This window comes from Dermochelys coriacea, chromosome 1 (genome assembly GCF_009764565.3).
Source record: "Dermochelys coriacea isolate rDerCor1 chromosome 1, rDerCor1.pri.v4, whole genome shotgun sequence".
Classification (NCBI taxonomy): Eukaryota; Metazoa; Chordata; order Testudines; family Dermochelyidae; genus Dermochelys; species Dermochelys coriacea.
In genome coordinates this window covers 315562522-315579759 of record NC_050068.2, presented here as the reverse complement: position 1 = coordinate 315579759, position 17238 = coordinate 315562522, and the positions used below count along the sequence as shown (strand labels likewise).

The 17238-nt window shown below is 38.4% G+C and overlaps 1 protein-coding gene across 5 annotated transcripts in view; it reads right to left on the bottom strand.

The window, feature by feature from the left end:
- IL17REL (interleukin 17 receptor E like) overlaps positions 1-17238 on the bottom strand; it is a 78801-nt gene that overhangs the window by 17559 nt on the left and 44004 nt on the right. For 4 of the 5 annotated variants that reach the window (XM_043496151.1, XM_043496161.1, XM_043496158.1 and 1 more), the window contains exons 5-11: positions 16829-16943; positions 9776-9820; positions 6403-6542; positions 6145-6216; positions 5156-5210; positions 3248-3411; positions 1141-1188 (exon numbers count right to left, since the gene is read on the bottom strand). In XM_043496151.1, coding sequence (XP_043352086.1) covers positions 1141-1188; positions 3248-3411; positions 5156-5210; positions 6145-6216; positions 6403-6542; positions 9776-9820; positions 16829-16943 — 639 coding nt within the window. The remainder of the gene's footprint in view (positions 1-1140; positions 1189-3247; positions 3412-5155; positions 5211-6144; positions 6217-6402; positions 6543-9775; positions 9821-16828; positions 16944-17238) is intronic. The other variant, XM_043496154.1, reaches the window with a different exon arrangement.

The following is a 17238-nucleotide window of genomic DNA, read 5'->3' as shown; positions in this document are numbered from 1 at the left end:
ATTGTTTTGTTTTTATCTAGAGTCATATTTCTTTTATTGGCTGTTAGTTTTATTATTCTGTTTTATGGCCTTGATACTATCATTAAAGCTGCATATGGGAACTGTTCATGATGATACTGGAAACATGTCCAGCTGCACCTCATTTTGTATTTCACTGCAAACTCAAAAGTCAGACCAGGTCCACTATTAGGACTGGAAATTTTTCCAGTGTGAATATAGAATCCAACAAAGCCACACTTGGGTGTGGACTCAGGTGAACACTAGGCAAATATTCATATATTTAATGTAATTTGGTTCAGCTTTACCTATGAAATTCTTATGAGGGTTGGAGAGACACTGAATCTGAAGTTTTGGTATTTTGAGTGTCTCAAGCGCTATTTCTCTCATCTGCAGTTGAATGCTTGGAATACTGGCTTTGAGGGCCTGATTCTGACCTCCCTTCCATTACTTTGATATTGGTGTATTTCCACTGATTCCCATAGAGTTACTGCCAATTTGCACCAGCATGAATGAGAGGATTCTTGAATTCTGTATGCTTGATTTTCCATGCCTTTCTACCTTGTCTAGCGATTTACGTCTGTGTAAAATACTACCCAAACAGAAGCACAGAGCTGCACACCCACTTTGCCCAGGTGTCCATAACTACACCCAGCAATGGAGAATCAGGCCCTGAATTTTAATTTCAGTTTTGGTGGCAGGAATAGGTACTAAAGTCCTTCTTCTTAACAGCAGGGAAGACAGAACAAATGAATGGCAATATACATTGCTTTTTATCTACATCTTCTCATTCTCAAATTTGCCATATTGTAAAAGCACATTTCTATTAGCCATGTTATGCCATCAGCTTTAAAGCCCATTAAAATAAAAAAATTGATGCCACAATATGGTCCCATATGAGCCATTTTTCATATCTGATATTTTATTTACTTCCTTAACACAACATCCTCCTATTCTAATATTTCATATTAAATATGTCTAAATATTTCTAATATTCTAATATTTCTTATTCCTATTTTCTTTTCATGGGTTATCTGGTAAAGAGTATTCTTCCAAAAGATTAGTGATGCATCTTTTGTAGCTGATACCTGCAAAATGAGGAGGGGTGGTGTAAATGGTTAATCTACAAAAAAAGCAATTTACCTTCATGCAAAGTCTTGGATGTGTGTCTACACGGCAATATTTTACCTGCTTGAAAAGAGAGTGAACAAAATTAGTCAGCTTTACAAACCAGTATCAACAGAAAGAACAAACCACTGAGCTGCAAACACTTGTACAATTGATGTATTAGAAAAGGAACTGAAGGTATTCTCATTTTTTTTAAATGTGTCTATCAGTTAATCACATAAAGCAATTTAATTATAATGGACCAATCACTACCTTCAGTGGGAGTTTTCATTGAAAAAAGGTACCAGGATTTAATATGGTAATACCTAGCATGTGAATAGCATGTCTCATTTTCAAATCACATTACAAACAACTAATTAATTTTGAAGTGAAATGTAGTTAATTTTTTATAGTATGTTTTATACAATGGGTCATACTCTACCTCATAATTAAATAGGACTTCCTGTGATGTCAATGGGAGATTTGTGCAAACAGGAGAATATGACCCATTACATTTAAACCTAATTGATTTGGTCATGACTTGCTTTCTTTAATTCAATAACAAACCAATTACACAGCTCTTGTTGTTTCAGGCCTTGTTGTTTCAAGCATGTGCTGAAGTCCCGCTGACTTCAATTAGGACTTCACACATGCTTAAAGTTCAGCATGTGCTTAAGTGCCCTTCCAGAAAAGGATGTTTTTCGGAATCAGGGCCTCAGTTTTTTTTTAAAAAAAGGGCCACATCCTTCAAAGACTCATTCAAGTGAGTGATCCTTACTCATGTAAGTAATCCTATTGAAACGAGTGGAAGTACTCATGTAGTAAGGGTTTTGTGCCCAAGTAACAGCTTGCAGTGTCATGACCTAAGTTTGGTTTCTATGCCATAGACAGTTTGAGGACAATGTGAAGAATGTCATTTACTGCACTTCTATACCCAGACCATGTCCACAACTCAGCTCAAATCCCTTTATAGAGAAAAGAGAAAGGGAAAAAAAAGGGGGGGGGGGAATGCACCCTGCGTTTGAACATTAAAATTAGCCCAATAGCAACAATGGGGAAGCGTTAAGTGAAAATACAAAATTCACAAGGGCATTTTTATTTTAATATTTGTCTTCTGGTGGCAAATCCATTGTCCTTTTGAATGCTGGGTAATTTTACATGACAATTGCCAAGCATAGCAAACTTAGGCCTTTATTCTGAAAAGACTTGTACTGTAAGCACACAAGATGTCTCACTGGGACCACTGACGTGTGTGACATTAAGCATGCATGTGTTTGTGGATCAGGGCTTTATTAAAAGCTGGACATCAGGACAATTGTAAAGGCTGAATAATCACTAACCACCTGGCCAGGATATCATATGATTGGCTTAACAATTATGAGACTTAAAAATTAAGAATTTGTGGTTCTTTTTATTTGCCTTCTGGTGTTACAGTCTTTAGGTGTCACATTTTCAATCTTTTCACCACAACCACCAGCGATAGAACCTTACTTTTTTTTTAAAAAAAAATGAAAGCTGAGATTCTTGTCTAACCATATGAATCCAGAATCTGGGGCTTTAGGAAAAGCACTCAGTATCACAAGACTCGTGATTAAATCACAAGAGTTGGCAACACTGCTGAGTTATAAATTCTCTTAGTTCTGAAAATAACTTTTCAGAAAGGATCAAGCCACCCACAATTTCAATACCTACAAAAAGCAAGGAGACTGAGTCTTATTTACACTAAGGCTCTTTACACCAGTCTGGGAGTGTAACGGGACCTTAAAGTGGGTACAAAATGTAATTGTGCTAATGCTAAGGTGCCATTACACTGCCAGTGTGGTGTAAAGGGGCTTTGCTGTACATGAAAATCAAGCCAATTATTTTAGGAAACAAAAAAAAAATTTAGCAAAAATTTCTAGGTTCACAAGAATTTCTACCATGAACCATTTTGTCAACAGCATGTATTCAGTTCTCTGAATAACTCATGCTGTTATTATACAATAACAAACTGAGTGCTGTATAAGAACATGGTGTAGATAGGATAGAACAGAAACAAGTATTTGCAATTGCCCTATTCCATATCCTAGCTACTTATGTTATGCATTGGATTTAGGATATCACCCTTAGTCTTACAGTCCTAATGACACTAAATAATGCTTACTTTCTCTGGAGCTGTAGTTGATGAGTTTTGTACATCTATACATTGGTCATTCGACTGTGTTAACCTGCAGAGGTTAACAGTGACGTGCACGGGACAGGCTGGTTTCCAGGCCAGTGTTTGTGTGGCTGAATTATATACAATGTTATCCCACAGTGCCTTTGTATCTATGCACAAACAGTAGAAGCATTTTTTGAGATTAATTAAATGAATCTAAATGATATTGAAACAAAAAAATTTATGCATCAGCACTTAAAATAAAACCTAAGGACCAGCTTCTCCTTTCCCTGGCCCCTTGGGTAATCATTTCCATCCATGCAACCTTGGCTCAATCAGAATGGAAGCATTTTTCACCCACTTTAACTGTAAATGACTATGCAAGAGGGCATGGTAGTGGTAAATTAGACTCACTATATAGAGAGCAAATAAAACTCGGAGGTGGAGTTCTAGGGCTCTGAATAATGATTAGAGATAAATGAATAATTCCCACAAGTAAACTGATCTGCATAATTAGCTTCTTTTTCTCTTCCCTGAATATCACAAGCAGACTGCAATTTCACAGATTTATTCAACTTATTTTTGAGGGGGGGAGGAGAGGTTTGTGTACTTTATGGTTTGCAAACACTGTACTGAATACTTGCTGTTGAAAACTGGAGCTGTTAATTATTTGCTATTGGTTTTGTTCCCTGATTGGATGAATGTGGAAGAATTTCCAGCATGCAAATTTAAAATTGTAATTCTGCAAATACTCATGCAAGCAACTTGGAAATTTGTATTTGTCTAATACCTAATAAGAGGAAAATATATTTCTGCAAGTAGGTGCATGAGTAAAACTAGGTCATTTGAATGTTCACAAAAAAGTGAACACAAGTACTACCAGCATCATGAGAGATGTAATCTAGTTGAGAAGCCCATCCTATAGGGGACAATGGGGGCATGAAGTACCTGAACTACAACTTCCCATGAGGTACAGCAGTGGCTGAGGAGTACACAATTTAATGATGAATTGACTCAGAACAAAAAAATTTGATATTTCCTAATCAAAACCTTTCAGAACTGTCTGCCAAGAGTTTTGGTATTCTGACTTTTTGTCCTGGTTTGAGATAAAAGCGTGTGTTAAAGTATGAGAATTTCCTGCAGGACAAAAAACAAAACAATAAAAACCTATTTCATTTTCAGTTGTTACCACTCCCTCAAGCCAGATTGTGACTTCAGGGGAACTACCTGTGTGAGTAACTGCTCACCCAAGGAAGAGGTTTGCAATCAGGCTCACAGTCTGCAAATAATTTTACATTTATTATCGGCTTCCTATTTATTAATGCACCAGATTCAAGCTCTACATGCTTTAAACCACTATACATTTTCCTTCACATCATCTCCTACTCCAACTCAGGTTTCCTCTGCTCCTCCCTATTAACTACTCCCACACTCAGTTCTTCCTCTTCCTTTATCTACCCTTTACATTTGCAACAGCCTCCTCCTTCTTGTCTGCCAGGTCCCTGCCTTCACATACTTCCTTAAAGCCCACTTTCTTCATGAACCCTTCCCAAAGCTAAGCTCCAAGCTGTTTCATTCTGACCTCCTCGTGCTTGTATTAAGAAACAAAAATTATATTAATAGAGCCAAATTCTGTTCCCATTTACACCATTTGATATCAATAGAGTTACTTAGCATTTATGTTGGTGTGAACTGAGAGCACAATTTGGCCTATTAGAAAAAAATCTGACGAAAAATATATATAGTAATACCTCATTTTAAAAATTATTTTCTATATTACAAATAAAAACTGTCACTGCTTAAAATGCAGAAATCCAAGCAGTGTCATTTTATATACAAGCACATTTAAGGAGATGGTACATGTCAGGAACTGACTAATAATACTCTGCCATGCAATAATTACAATCTACTTGCCATTTTTAAAAGGGCAAAGTTGTGTCCTCCTTGCATCTGGGATCGCCGACCAACCCTGCAACCCAAAGAATTGCCATTAGCTAGTCAATTATATTCTCAAATCAACTATTTTTGAGGCAGTTCAAACCACATATTCAAAGTCAGAACACATCAAAACAACCCAGCCACAGAGATGTGTCACAACAGCTGTTGGATTATTCTGGTTTTCTTTCATATTTTCCATAATTGAATGTCTATGTTTGATTTTCATTTAATTCACTTGACATTCCAATTTAAGTTTTTATTAGTAGCAAGCTCTTTTAAATTCCTGAAATGACAATATCATTTCTAATATGTAACACTGTTGATTTATAAATTTTGGGTCCCAAGTCTACTCATGTTTAAGTCAATGAGTGTTTTGTCATTGATTTCAATGAGTTTAGGACAGACCCTAGATCTTTTTACTGGTAACCAATTGAACACTTATATCCTGATCCTGCAAACACATATGCATGTGAGTAGTTCCACTGGCTTCATTATTTAAGCATGTGCGCAAGCTGAAACTATACAATTGCAGACTGGAAATAAGGCATACATTTTTAACATGAGGATAATTAACCACTGGCCAATTTACAAGGGTAGTGATGAATTCTTCAGCACTTACAGTTATTAAATCAAGATTGGATGTTTCTTCTAAAAGATCTGCTATAGGAGTTATTTGTAGAAAGTTTTATGGCCTGTGTTATACAGGAGGTCAGATGAGATGATCTCAGTGGTCCTTTCTGGCCTTGGAATCTATGAGTATAAGTGTCTGCAGGCTCAGAGACACAGAATCCAATAGCCGCGGTTGCTAAGCACCCACAACTCCATTGATTTGCTAAGCATGGCTCAGAATCTGGCCATTCATACTACAGAATTTTCTGAAAAGAGATTGGCAGGAATATTGCACTTTTGGTGATCTCCTTTATTTAAGGCTGAGACAGATGTTGAAGATTATCAAAATATTTTACCTCAATGCAGAGACAAGGCAGTAACTGGGAATATTGCAAGGAAGTTGACTTCAAAGACTCCTTCCCTTTTATCTGAAATTAAATAGAATTACTGGACTCACCATCTTCTATGCAGTAGCTGGCTTTCAATGAAACTACATATAAAAATATTAGGCCAGATCGTACAAACACATACATATGAGCAACATTACTCATGTGAGTAGTCCCACTAAATTCAAATGAGAAAATACTCCCAGCCTGTAATAAATTCTTACTCACCAAAGCAAATGACCCCACGTCTTCACAGGTAAACCATTTGTGACATAAACGAACATAATAGTCTTGGTCTTGAAGAAAGTCTGATACATTCACAGATATCGTTTTCCTCACCCTGTCCACATTATAATCCAACTTCCCAGCTGAGATAAGAACAAAACAAATACATTAAATTATTATACATAGGTTCCTAGTTTTCAATCACTGATTTTTGTGTATTTATTCCCCTCATATTGATACATTTGATTTCATTCAATGTATATTTAAGTCCACACAAATATCCTCTTCTTTTATGCTACTTAATGATTTTCATGAGATTGAAGTTCAGAGCCATCCAGTGTTAGTTAAAAAAAAAATAAACTAACAGTTATCCGGCCAAGATAGCTGTTACTGTACCTTAACAGCATTTACACCTGTAAATTCTAGAACTTGAAGAATCTAATCATGTGTTATTCCCCTTGCCTGTCTCTCCCAAAACTGATTATGTGGCTAGAAAATATTAAATTTAAAAAAGATGTGCAGCTTTCTCTTAGACCAAAAGCATGTTCGACTTTCTGAACAAAATCTTTTATTGCCAAGCCTCCACAGGCCAGGATAGCTGGCTGTTGGGTAAGTTAATTTCAATCTAGCTGTGGGGTCCTCTATGGTGGTCTAACTAGGAATCTTCCCTGCCTTTGCAACTATGGTCCAAGATGCACAGAAGTCTGGTTTTTTAAATATATATTTGCAAATATTAGCATATGAGTGGGAGCATAATGAGCAGAGTGGCGGCACAAGTAACTTTTTCCTGATACTCAGTCTAAAAATGTCTTTGAATAACTCCTATGTATACTCCTTGTGGTCTTTGTCAAAGCTGCACACATCATTGAGAAAAGAAATATTTGTTGTAGCAGCATCAATCTGCTACATGGCTTGAGGGATGATGATTTTGCACAATGGCTCAGTTCTGGCACTAGAATGTGTTTGGTTTCTTAGATGACAGTACAGTCTATCAACTGAAATAGGGCTTCAATTCTTCTGTAAAAAGAAAAGGAGTACTTGTGGCACCTTAGAGACTAACAAATTTATTAGAGCATAAGCTTTCGTGAGCTACAGCTCACTTAAGCTTATGCTCTAATAAATTTGTTAGTCTCTAAGGTGCCACAAGTACTCCTTTTCTTTTTGCGAATACAGACTAACACGGCTGCTACTCTGAAACCTGTAATTCTTCTGTAGAATCTTTGCAGCCTGTAGTTGGCACTAGAACTGAAAAATTAGGCAACAGAAAAAAATGCAGTTTTCACAAAAATCCAAATTTTCCCATGAGAAAATTACTACAAAAAATTGTCAGGAAAATGTAAATGAAATATTTTGATTTGGGTCAGTTGGACCCAAATCAGAATATTTTGTTTTGTTGAACTGATCTGAAACATTTAGTTTCAAATCAGTTCAACAAAACATTGAACTACATTTTTGTATCAGCACATTGCCTTATGAGAGTTATATTTCAGATCGCCATCTCTCTTATGGGCTGGGCTCCCCAGAAGAATTCATCTCCCATAATGCAATGCATATTTCTCTCTGAATGAGCTGCCTGGTACATCAGAGGAGTCACAGAACTCTAGGTGCATCATGGGAGGGATAGCCAGGGAGCCTTGCCCATAGGAAAGAATGAGGCATCAGGCTCCCAAACAACTGCCATGAGGCAATGTGCCACTATGTGCTTCTTCAATTCAATAAACACACACAAAACATATCAATTTTGGGAATGTAAATGATGTTTTCTTTTGATCAAAAATGTCAAAATGAACAGTTTTGATACTTGCAGATCAGTTTTTCAGAATTTCTGTTCTGCAAAAAAAATTTATTTTTTCACAAGGACAAAACCAAATGTTGAAATGTCAGGTTTTCTGGCTGGACAGACATTCCAAATTTTGCTTAGCTATGGTTGGGGCATAGGGACTTTGTTGGTTGCATCAGGAACCAGGTATATTAGAATTTAACAAGGATATCCTGCCTGCTGCTTTTAATTATTCATTGTGTTACATTGTTCAGCGTAAAGTTGGAGTTTTGGTCTTCCAGTCATTTGTGTCCATTCATTCATTTGAAGAATGGTATTGATAAACTCTACACTGTCCACTACATATTCTACAAGAAGCTGACCACCTAGTGAAAATACTGCATGTCTCTGAGGGGAACATAAAACATTTTGGTGGTGGTGGAGGGCTATGGAAGTGGAAATGAATAGACTCACGTCAAGGATAAAAATTTAAAAACAGGTCTATCCTCAATAGGGTTGTTTTTTAAGCCTATCAGCCTTGACACTGCCCCTTTAAGCTCTCTCTCTTTAAAATTACAATTTGAAGCAAATGGGTATTGTTGACACATGTGATTTTCATTAAACGTTATTCACTGTGCTCACGATTAACTTTCCATTGCCCTTTAAGGAGTGAGCGTATGCTAAACTCTTGCCCCCTTTTTTGTTGGTAATGGCATTATATGGTAAGTTCTTTGTTTACATGATCATATAGCACTTGACACAGGGTTATGCCATGTGGGAAATAGTTATTTTATAAACATGCATTAACCATGCTGAAAGTATAGAACAATTTAGTATTCTAACTGTAGTAGATAAATATGCAAGAGATCCCTTGTCGTGTGGATCTACCATAAGACTTTACAGGGAGTTGCGGGTGCTCATTTTTTAAAATGTGTTTCTTTCCCCTGTTGCTGTGTGAAAGACCCACACCAACAACAGGAGAAACTGACTGATTGACAATATAAAGGCAATTGTGAACCTAGCTGAATACAAAGTTCTGTCAAATGTTCAAACTGCAAAATCACAGAAAATGCTGGGTTTTCTCCTAATCTCTTCCAGTTATAACCATCCTAAGTGTTACTTGTAAGAATAATAGGTAGAAAAATATTCAGCATATTTTAAATTGGCCATATCCTTTTAAGTAGAAAGGGACCTTTCCTGTAGTCTGTAAACTCCAGCAATAGTCACTATAAATTTAACTGATGTCAGTAGGAATACTCCCATGCTGGTTAAAGTCTGCAGCAGAGGTCCCCGAGTGTATATCTGGAGGCCAAACCTGTGTGTTTAAGATTTAATATTAAACAAAGTGTTAACCCCACTTTATCCACAGTTTCCAAGTCAATGTGCCCAAATCCTTAAATTTGGCAGAATACCCCATGCTCTACCAGTTGTATAATTTTTGTTGATAACAGTTGGAAATGCAGAAAATATTATCGATATACAGATATAGGAATGGTCCATTGGAATATTTGACAGCTGTAAAATATTTATCCATCTTGATTGCTTGACTGTATGCAACTGTACAAGCACAATGACAATGTGATGCATGAGTTTTACGTCCAGTGATGCTCAGCTCACCAAAACAGACTGGAATATGTTTTTCCACATCATTGTTCCTGCAATCTGCAAAACATAGAACAAGAGTTTTCAGCAGTGTTGAGATAACTATAAACCTACAAGAAGTATATCTGGGTATTTATATGGCTTTCATCACCATAGTCCTGAGCACCTCCTAAAAGGAAATTGCTCTAATGCACTTGAGGATCATCCCCCTGTTCTGTTTGTTGGTTTGTTTTTGAAGGCAGAACATGTATGTCCAGTACAAAAAGTTGTAGAAGATAACGGCACATAGAAAGTGCTTCCTTCCTTCTCATGCACTGATCACTTCACACTAGTATTAAGGAAGTTCTCGCCAGTTTGAGCTCTCTCTCTCTCTCTCTCTCTCTCTCCAAATGTTCATGAGAACCTTAAACAAATTTTCAGTCTGGGCTGTTACACCACGTTTCTTTATCCATTGTTACCTGCAATTAATTTAAGTCATTCCTCTCTAGTTTCCCAACATAATTTATCTTATACAAATGTTTGTGAACATTTTTCATGCTGATTTCCTTAATATGCGGCTCCTTTTATAGGCACCGACTCCAGGACTGGAGCTACAGGCGCCAACTTTCCAGTGTGCTCACTGCTCAACCCCGGCTCTGCCACAGGACCTGCCCCCACTCCACCCCTTCCTGCCCCCTCCCCTGAGCCTACCATGCCCTTGCTCCTCCCCATCCCACCCCCATCCCCCCGAGCTTCCTGCATGCCACAAAAGAACTGATCAGGAGGGACGGGGATGGACAGGGAGGCACAGATCAGCGGGGCTGCCAGTGGGTGGGAGCTGCTGGCGGGGGAGGGATGCTGATGTATTACTGTGACTTTTCAGCTATGTACATTAGTAAATTCTGGCTTCTTCTTAGGCTGAGGTTGGCCACCCCTGATTTAGACCCTGGCAGACAAGACTAATTTCTGACATGTTAAGGATTGATTTAAACATGCACTTAACTAACACATACATCTCCAAGGTTGCTTCCTAGACTTAATTTTTTTGGCTAAATCAATACTGGAGTAGGCTTTTGTTTTCTTTTTCCCCATACAATGCCAGGAGCAATTTTCCAGTGTATATCTTTGTTCCTTCTTCCATGTAATGTGGTATAAATGAAAAGCAGGTTTTTAGAAAGCCCAATTTGATGTTAAACACTATATTTCTCATGCAATAAAAAGTGAGGTAATGTAACATGAAATTGAAATGTTTGCTAAACATCAAGATTTTATATTTATGGTAGGGCTGTCAAGCAATTAAAAAATGTGATTAATTGCACGATTAATTGCGCTGATAGCTCATAACAGAATACCATTTATTTAAATTTTTGGATGTTTTCTACATTTTAAAATATATTTATTTCAATTACACAGAATACAAAGTGTACAATGCTTACTTTATATTTTTGATTACAAATATTTGTGCTGTAAGAAACAAGACATACTATTTTTCAATTCATCTCATGCACATACAGTAGAACAATCTCTATTGTGAAAGTTGAACTTACAAATGTAGGATTATGTACAAAACATAACTGCATTCAAAAACAAAAGTAAAACTTTAGAGCCTACAAGTCCACTCAGTCCTACGTCTTGTCCAGTCAGTCGCTCAGACAAACAAGTGTTTACATTTGCAGGAGATAATGCTGACCACTTCTTGTTTACAAAGTCACTTGAAAGTGAGAACAGATGTTTTCATGGCACTGTTGTAGCAGGCGTTGCAAGATATTTATGTGCCAGATGTGCTAAAGACAGGGCTGGCCTTACCATGAGGCAAACTGAGGCAGCCGCCTCAGGTGCCAGACTGTGGGGGCAGGGGGGCGCCACTGGGACCCAGAGTGTAGAAAATTGTGTCTGCTGCTGGTGCATATGTATTCTCTCTACTCTAGATGCACAGAGATGGTGGAGGGCTGTGCTGGAGGAAGGAGAGCACGAGAGACATAACAGGCAGGCAGGTGAAAAGGAGAGAGTGAATAACAAAGCAGCAGCAGCTGCAAGGAGAGAGAGGAGAAGGATGTACCTCTAATGTACCTCTCTAGCACCCCCAGGAGCCTGGACTGATTAACACCAGCTTCTCAGGGAATTCCTGTTTCCTGCTGCTTCCCTGAACCCACTTGAGGGGAACAGGCAGTCAGCTGAAGTAGTAGGAGCTAGTTAGGCCTTTAAGATGCTGATATCTTCCCTCACTCAGGCCCTGCTACCAGCCTGCTTATTTGTCCCCTTCCACTGAGTGTTGAGAGCCACTCTAGCTGGCACAGAACAGCTGTCATGAGTGAAAGAAGAAAACACCCCTCTGGGGCAGCATTCAGAAAAAGAAAAAGCAAAGGAAACTTTTCTATCTAAGCAGGAAGGAGCTCTCCTGAGAGACAGACACAAATGTTCACGGTGAGCCATCCAGGCCCAGTGAGGATGTGAGTGGTGAGGAGATGCCTGATCTTCCAGTTAGTCAGAGTGCAGGTGACCTGGCAGCTACTGCAGCATCCATATCGCCATCTCAGATGGATGTAACCATGTACATTCCTGAAGAAAAGTGTAGATCAGAGAAGAGAGTGTGGTGGAGGTGCAAGGAACAGCTGCTGCTGCATTTAGTTCCTTAAGTCTAGATGATCCAGGATTGTGGACCCACTTGAGCAGTAACCTGAGGGACTTCCTTGTACAGAATGGGCCACAGCAAGTGAAAAACTTCATGTTCCCCAAAGACAATATAATAAAAGTTTCCATCCAACACATTAACTGGCGTGAAATCCCCAATAGTGACAAAGTGGAGAGGCCGTGGCTTATGTACTCAAAAAACCCAGAATGCTGCATACTGTTTTTGTTGCAAACTCTTCCAGTCTAACGTTCCAGCCACATTGGGTTCTACAGGAACAGAGGACTGGAAAAAATCTGGCTAGAAATCTGGCATGCCATGAGAAGGCAGCAAAATCACCAGAGAGCATTCCATAAGTGGAAAGAGCTTGAGATGAGACTAAGGTTAAAGGCCACCATAGATGATCAGCATCAAGAGAAGATTGCATCAGAGTCTCTTTGCTGGCAAAAAGTTTTGAAAAGGCTCATTGTCATTGTGAGAATGCTTGCTACCCAATGCCTACCACTGCATGGCACTTCAGATCAGCTGTATGTGCCAAACAATGGAAACTTCCTTAAAATTGTGGATCTGATGGCTGAGTTTGATGCTGTACTCCAGGAGCATCTAAGAAGAGTCACCACCCAAGAAATGTACACACACCACTACTTTGGAAAAAACAATTCAAAATGAGATCATACAGTTACTGGCAACAAAAGTCAAACTGAAGATTGTGGCAGATCTGAAGTCAGCAAGATATTACTCTGTTATTCTGGACTGCACACCTGACATCAACCATACGGAACAAATTATTTTAATGGTGCATTTTGTAACAGAACTTAGTGAAAATGTCCCTGCAATGGTGACTGTCAGAGCATTTTCTAGAATTTATTGACATTGATGATACTACAGGAGCTGGTATGACAAATGTGCTTCTTAAAAAGCTGGAAGATATTGGAATTGTGATGGCTAACATGAGGGGTCAGGGCTACGATAATGGTGCCAACATGAGAGGAAAGAACAGAGAAGTGCAGACACGGATCTGAGAGTTAAACCCTTGACTTTTTTTGTCCCATGCAGTTCTCCTTCATTTAACTTGGAGGTCAGTGATGCAGCATCAGCTTCTAGTGAGGCTGCTGAATTTTTTAATGTAATTCAAAGCATCTATGTATTCTTCTCTGCATCAACTCATCGATGGCAAATTTTGAAGCAACGTCTGGGAACATCCTCTCTGACACTGAAACCACTGAGTGCCACACGATGGGAAAGTTGAGTGGAGGCGACAAAGCCTAATACACACCAAATTGGGAAGATAGATGATGCCATAGTTGCTATTAGGGAGAATAATGCTATAACAGGAACTGTTCATGGGAGAACAGTGGCAGAGGGAAATGGAACCACCAGAAACATACATAACTTCAAATTTCTGTGTGGCTTAGTGTTGTGTCATGACATACTGTTTGAAATAAGTGTTGTAAGCTAGAGACTCCAAGGTGTTGAGCCTGATATATCTGGAGCAATGGAACAACTGGACAAAGCAAAGTCATACCTACAGTCTTACCGGTCAGATGAGGGATTTCAAAACATTCGGAAGAGTGCACAGAAGCTATTTTCCCACCTATTCAAGAATACAAGAGGCACCAAAGAAGAAGACATTTTGATTACGAGGCACAGGATAATCCCATAAGAGACCCCAAACAACAATTCAAAGTTGAATTCTTTAACCAGGTGCTAGATTGTGCAATACAGTCAGTTGAAGAACGTTTCATGCAGCTCGAGGAACACAGCAGTATATTTGGGATGTTGTATGATATTCCAAAACTCCTCAGTATACCTGAAGACCTACACCAGCAATGCAGGGCACTAGAGACAGTGTTGACACATGATGACATGCATGATATTGATCCGAGTGATTTAGGTGATGAACTGAAAGCCCTTTCGAGATACATTTCGGCAGAATCAACTCCAAAGGCAGTTCTGGAGTATATGTGCACAAATAAGATGATCACCCTCTTTCCAAATGTTTTTGTTGCTCTGTGCATATTTCTAATACTTCCTGTAACAGTTGCCAGTGTAGAACGCAGCTTCTCCAAGCTGAAGTTAATAAAAAAAACACATCTACGCTCCACAATGACACAGGAGAGGCTGGTTGGCCTTGTAACCATCTCATTAGGCATGAGCTAGCCCAGACTGTGGACCTTCAGGAAGCAGTTCATATCTTTGCAACCAAGAAGGCACAGAGAGCACCACTTTGATTATTCAAACAGATAAAAATGCCAGTGTTTACTGTGCAGACAAGAAAAGTTACATTTGCTGTTTAGGCATTTGAAAGTTAAGTGTTACTTAAAAGTTTTGAACAAGGCATTTTAAGTTGTTAATTCTCCTTTATTGGGGTAGGTAGCAGAGCAGTACCATGAGAGGAGTAGAACAGGAAGAAGGCAGAATTGAGACCTTTCAAAGTTTTGGCCCAAGCAAGGGGTCATGGGGGCATCATTTGAGCTCCCCGCCTCAGGTGCCAAAATGTTGTGGGCCAGCCCTGACTAAAGATTCAGATGTCCCTTCGTCATTCCAGAGGACATGCATCCATGCTGATGACGGGTTCTGCTTGATAACAATGCAAAGCAGTGCAGACCGACGCATGTTCACTTTCATCATCTGAGTCAGATGCCACCAGCAAAAGGTTGATTTTCTTTTTTGATGGTTCGGGTTCTATAGTTTCCACATGAGAATGTTGCTCTTTAAAGACTTCTGATAGCATGCGCCACACCTAGTCCCTCTCAGATTTCGGAAGGCATTTCAGATTCTTAAACCTTGGATCAAGTGCTGTAACTATCTTTAGAAATCTCACATTGATACCTTCTTTGCATTTTATCAAATCTGCAGTGAAAGTGTTCTTAAAAAGATCAGCATGTGCTGGGTCATCATCTGAGACTGCTCTAATATGAAATACATGGCAGAATGCAGGTAAAACACAGAGCAGGAGACATACTATTCTCCCCCAAGGAGTTTAGTCAAAATTTAATTAACACATTATTTTTTTAATGAGCGTCATCAGCATGGAAGCATGTCCCCTGGAATGGTAGCCAAAGCTTGAAGAGGTATACGAATGTTTAGCATATCTGGCACGTAAATACCTTGCACTGCCGGCTACAAAAGTGCCATGTGAAGGCCTGTTCTCACTTTCAGGTGACATTGTAAATAAGAAGCCGGCAGAATTATCTGCCGTGTCAATGTAAACAAACTTGTTTGTCTTAGCAATTGGAAGAATAACACGACTTGTAGGCTCTAAAGTTTTGTATTGTTTTGTTTTTGAGTGCAGTTATGTAACAAAAAAAAAATCTACAGTTGTAAATTGCACTTTCACAATAAAGAGATTGCATTATGGTACTTGTATGAGGTGGCATGAAAAATACTATTTCTTTTGTTTATCATTTTTACAGTGCAAATATTTGAAATGAAAATATAAGCGAGCACTGTACACTTTCTGTGTTGTAATTTAAATCAATATATTTGACAATGTAGAAAAACTTCCAAAAATAGTTAATAAATTTAAATTGGTAGTCTATTGTTTAAGAGTGCAATTAAAACTGTGATTAATTGAGATTAGTTTTTTTTAAATTGCAATTAATTTTTTTTAGTCAATCGCATGAGTTAACTGCAATTAATCAACAGCCCTAATTTATGGCAACACGTAAAAGGATACAATAAAAATCTGTGAAATGTCATTTGACCAGTTTTATAGACAAGTGGCATGCACTGTGCTTTAAATAGTTTGGAACTGTTATCAACCCATATACAAAGAAACGGGTAGTAGATCAGAACATTAATTGAAAACAAAAAGCTTCCCTAGAAAGCCCTGTGCATTTCTTCTGAATTTCTACATACAAAAGGGCTTATTCTAATCTTTGAATATATTTGTTCGAAACTATTTACATCTAAAGTAAAAAATTACTTTTTGAGCCAAACTTTCAAAAGGTACCAGAGTCCCAGGTCAAGGTGCAGAGCAGTTATGTAACAGCCCCCTCAGGACTGAACCTGAAATAGGGTAACTGCAAATTCAAAAAAAAAAAAACAAAAAAAAAAAAACAAGGAGTTCGGTGGCACCCTAAAGACTAACAGATTTACTTGGGCATAAGCTTTCATGGATAAAATTCCACTTCTTCAGCATCTGTTGTGGATACAAACTAACACGGCTACCCCCCGATACTTGCACATTCAAAGACAATTTAACTAGCACAATTGCATTTCTTGCAGATACATTTGTGGTTGCAGTTTCGCAAACACACTTGTGTGTGAACCTTGAGACTCCATTTTGCGTACACCTAACAAAATCATTAAAATATACGGCCGAACGGCTCCTCAGCTGTTGTAAATCATCCCAGGGACACTGACTCAAATGAGACTAGGCTGACTTATACCAGCAGAAGGTCTGGCCTTAATCATTGTTATTTTTCTGAAACATCACTTTAAAGATCATTTCCTACCTTCAACATAGTACTGCTGACTCAACTTGACGTCACAGTAATTTGGTATTGTTTTCATGGTCACATAGATGTGCTGTGCTACATTGACTTCAAAGCAATTAAACTGCACATGCACCTGTTTAAAACATGTATTTAAAATCAAGTTTTTCCATAACTTCCAGAACACAAGGTACATATCATCACAGGTCTAAGCAATGAATCACTTTTGCTCAAACTGGCTTCTGTTTACAACACCACTATATGTTCTTAGAGATCATATGATTGAGAAGAATGTAAAAAAAAAAAAAAAATAAACAGACATTTTCAGAAGGGATTTCCAAGAGTTTCTGAATTTCTGATCCAAACTCAGCTAGATTTTGACATTGGATATATAGATCTGGTACAAGTCATTGCTGGCAGAACAAATTCCA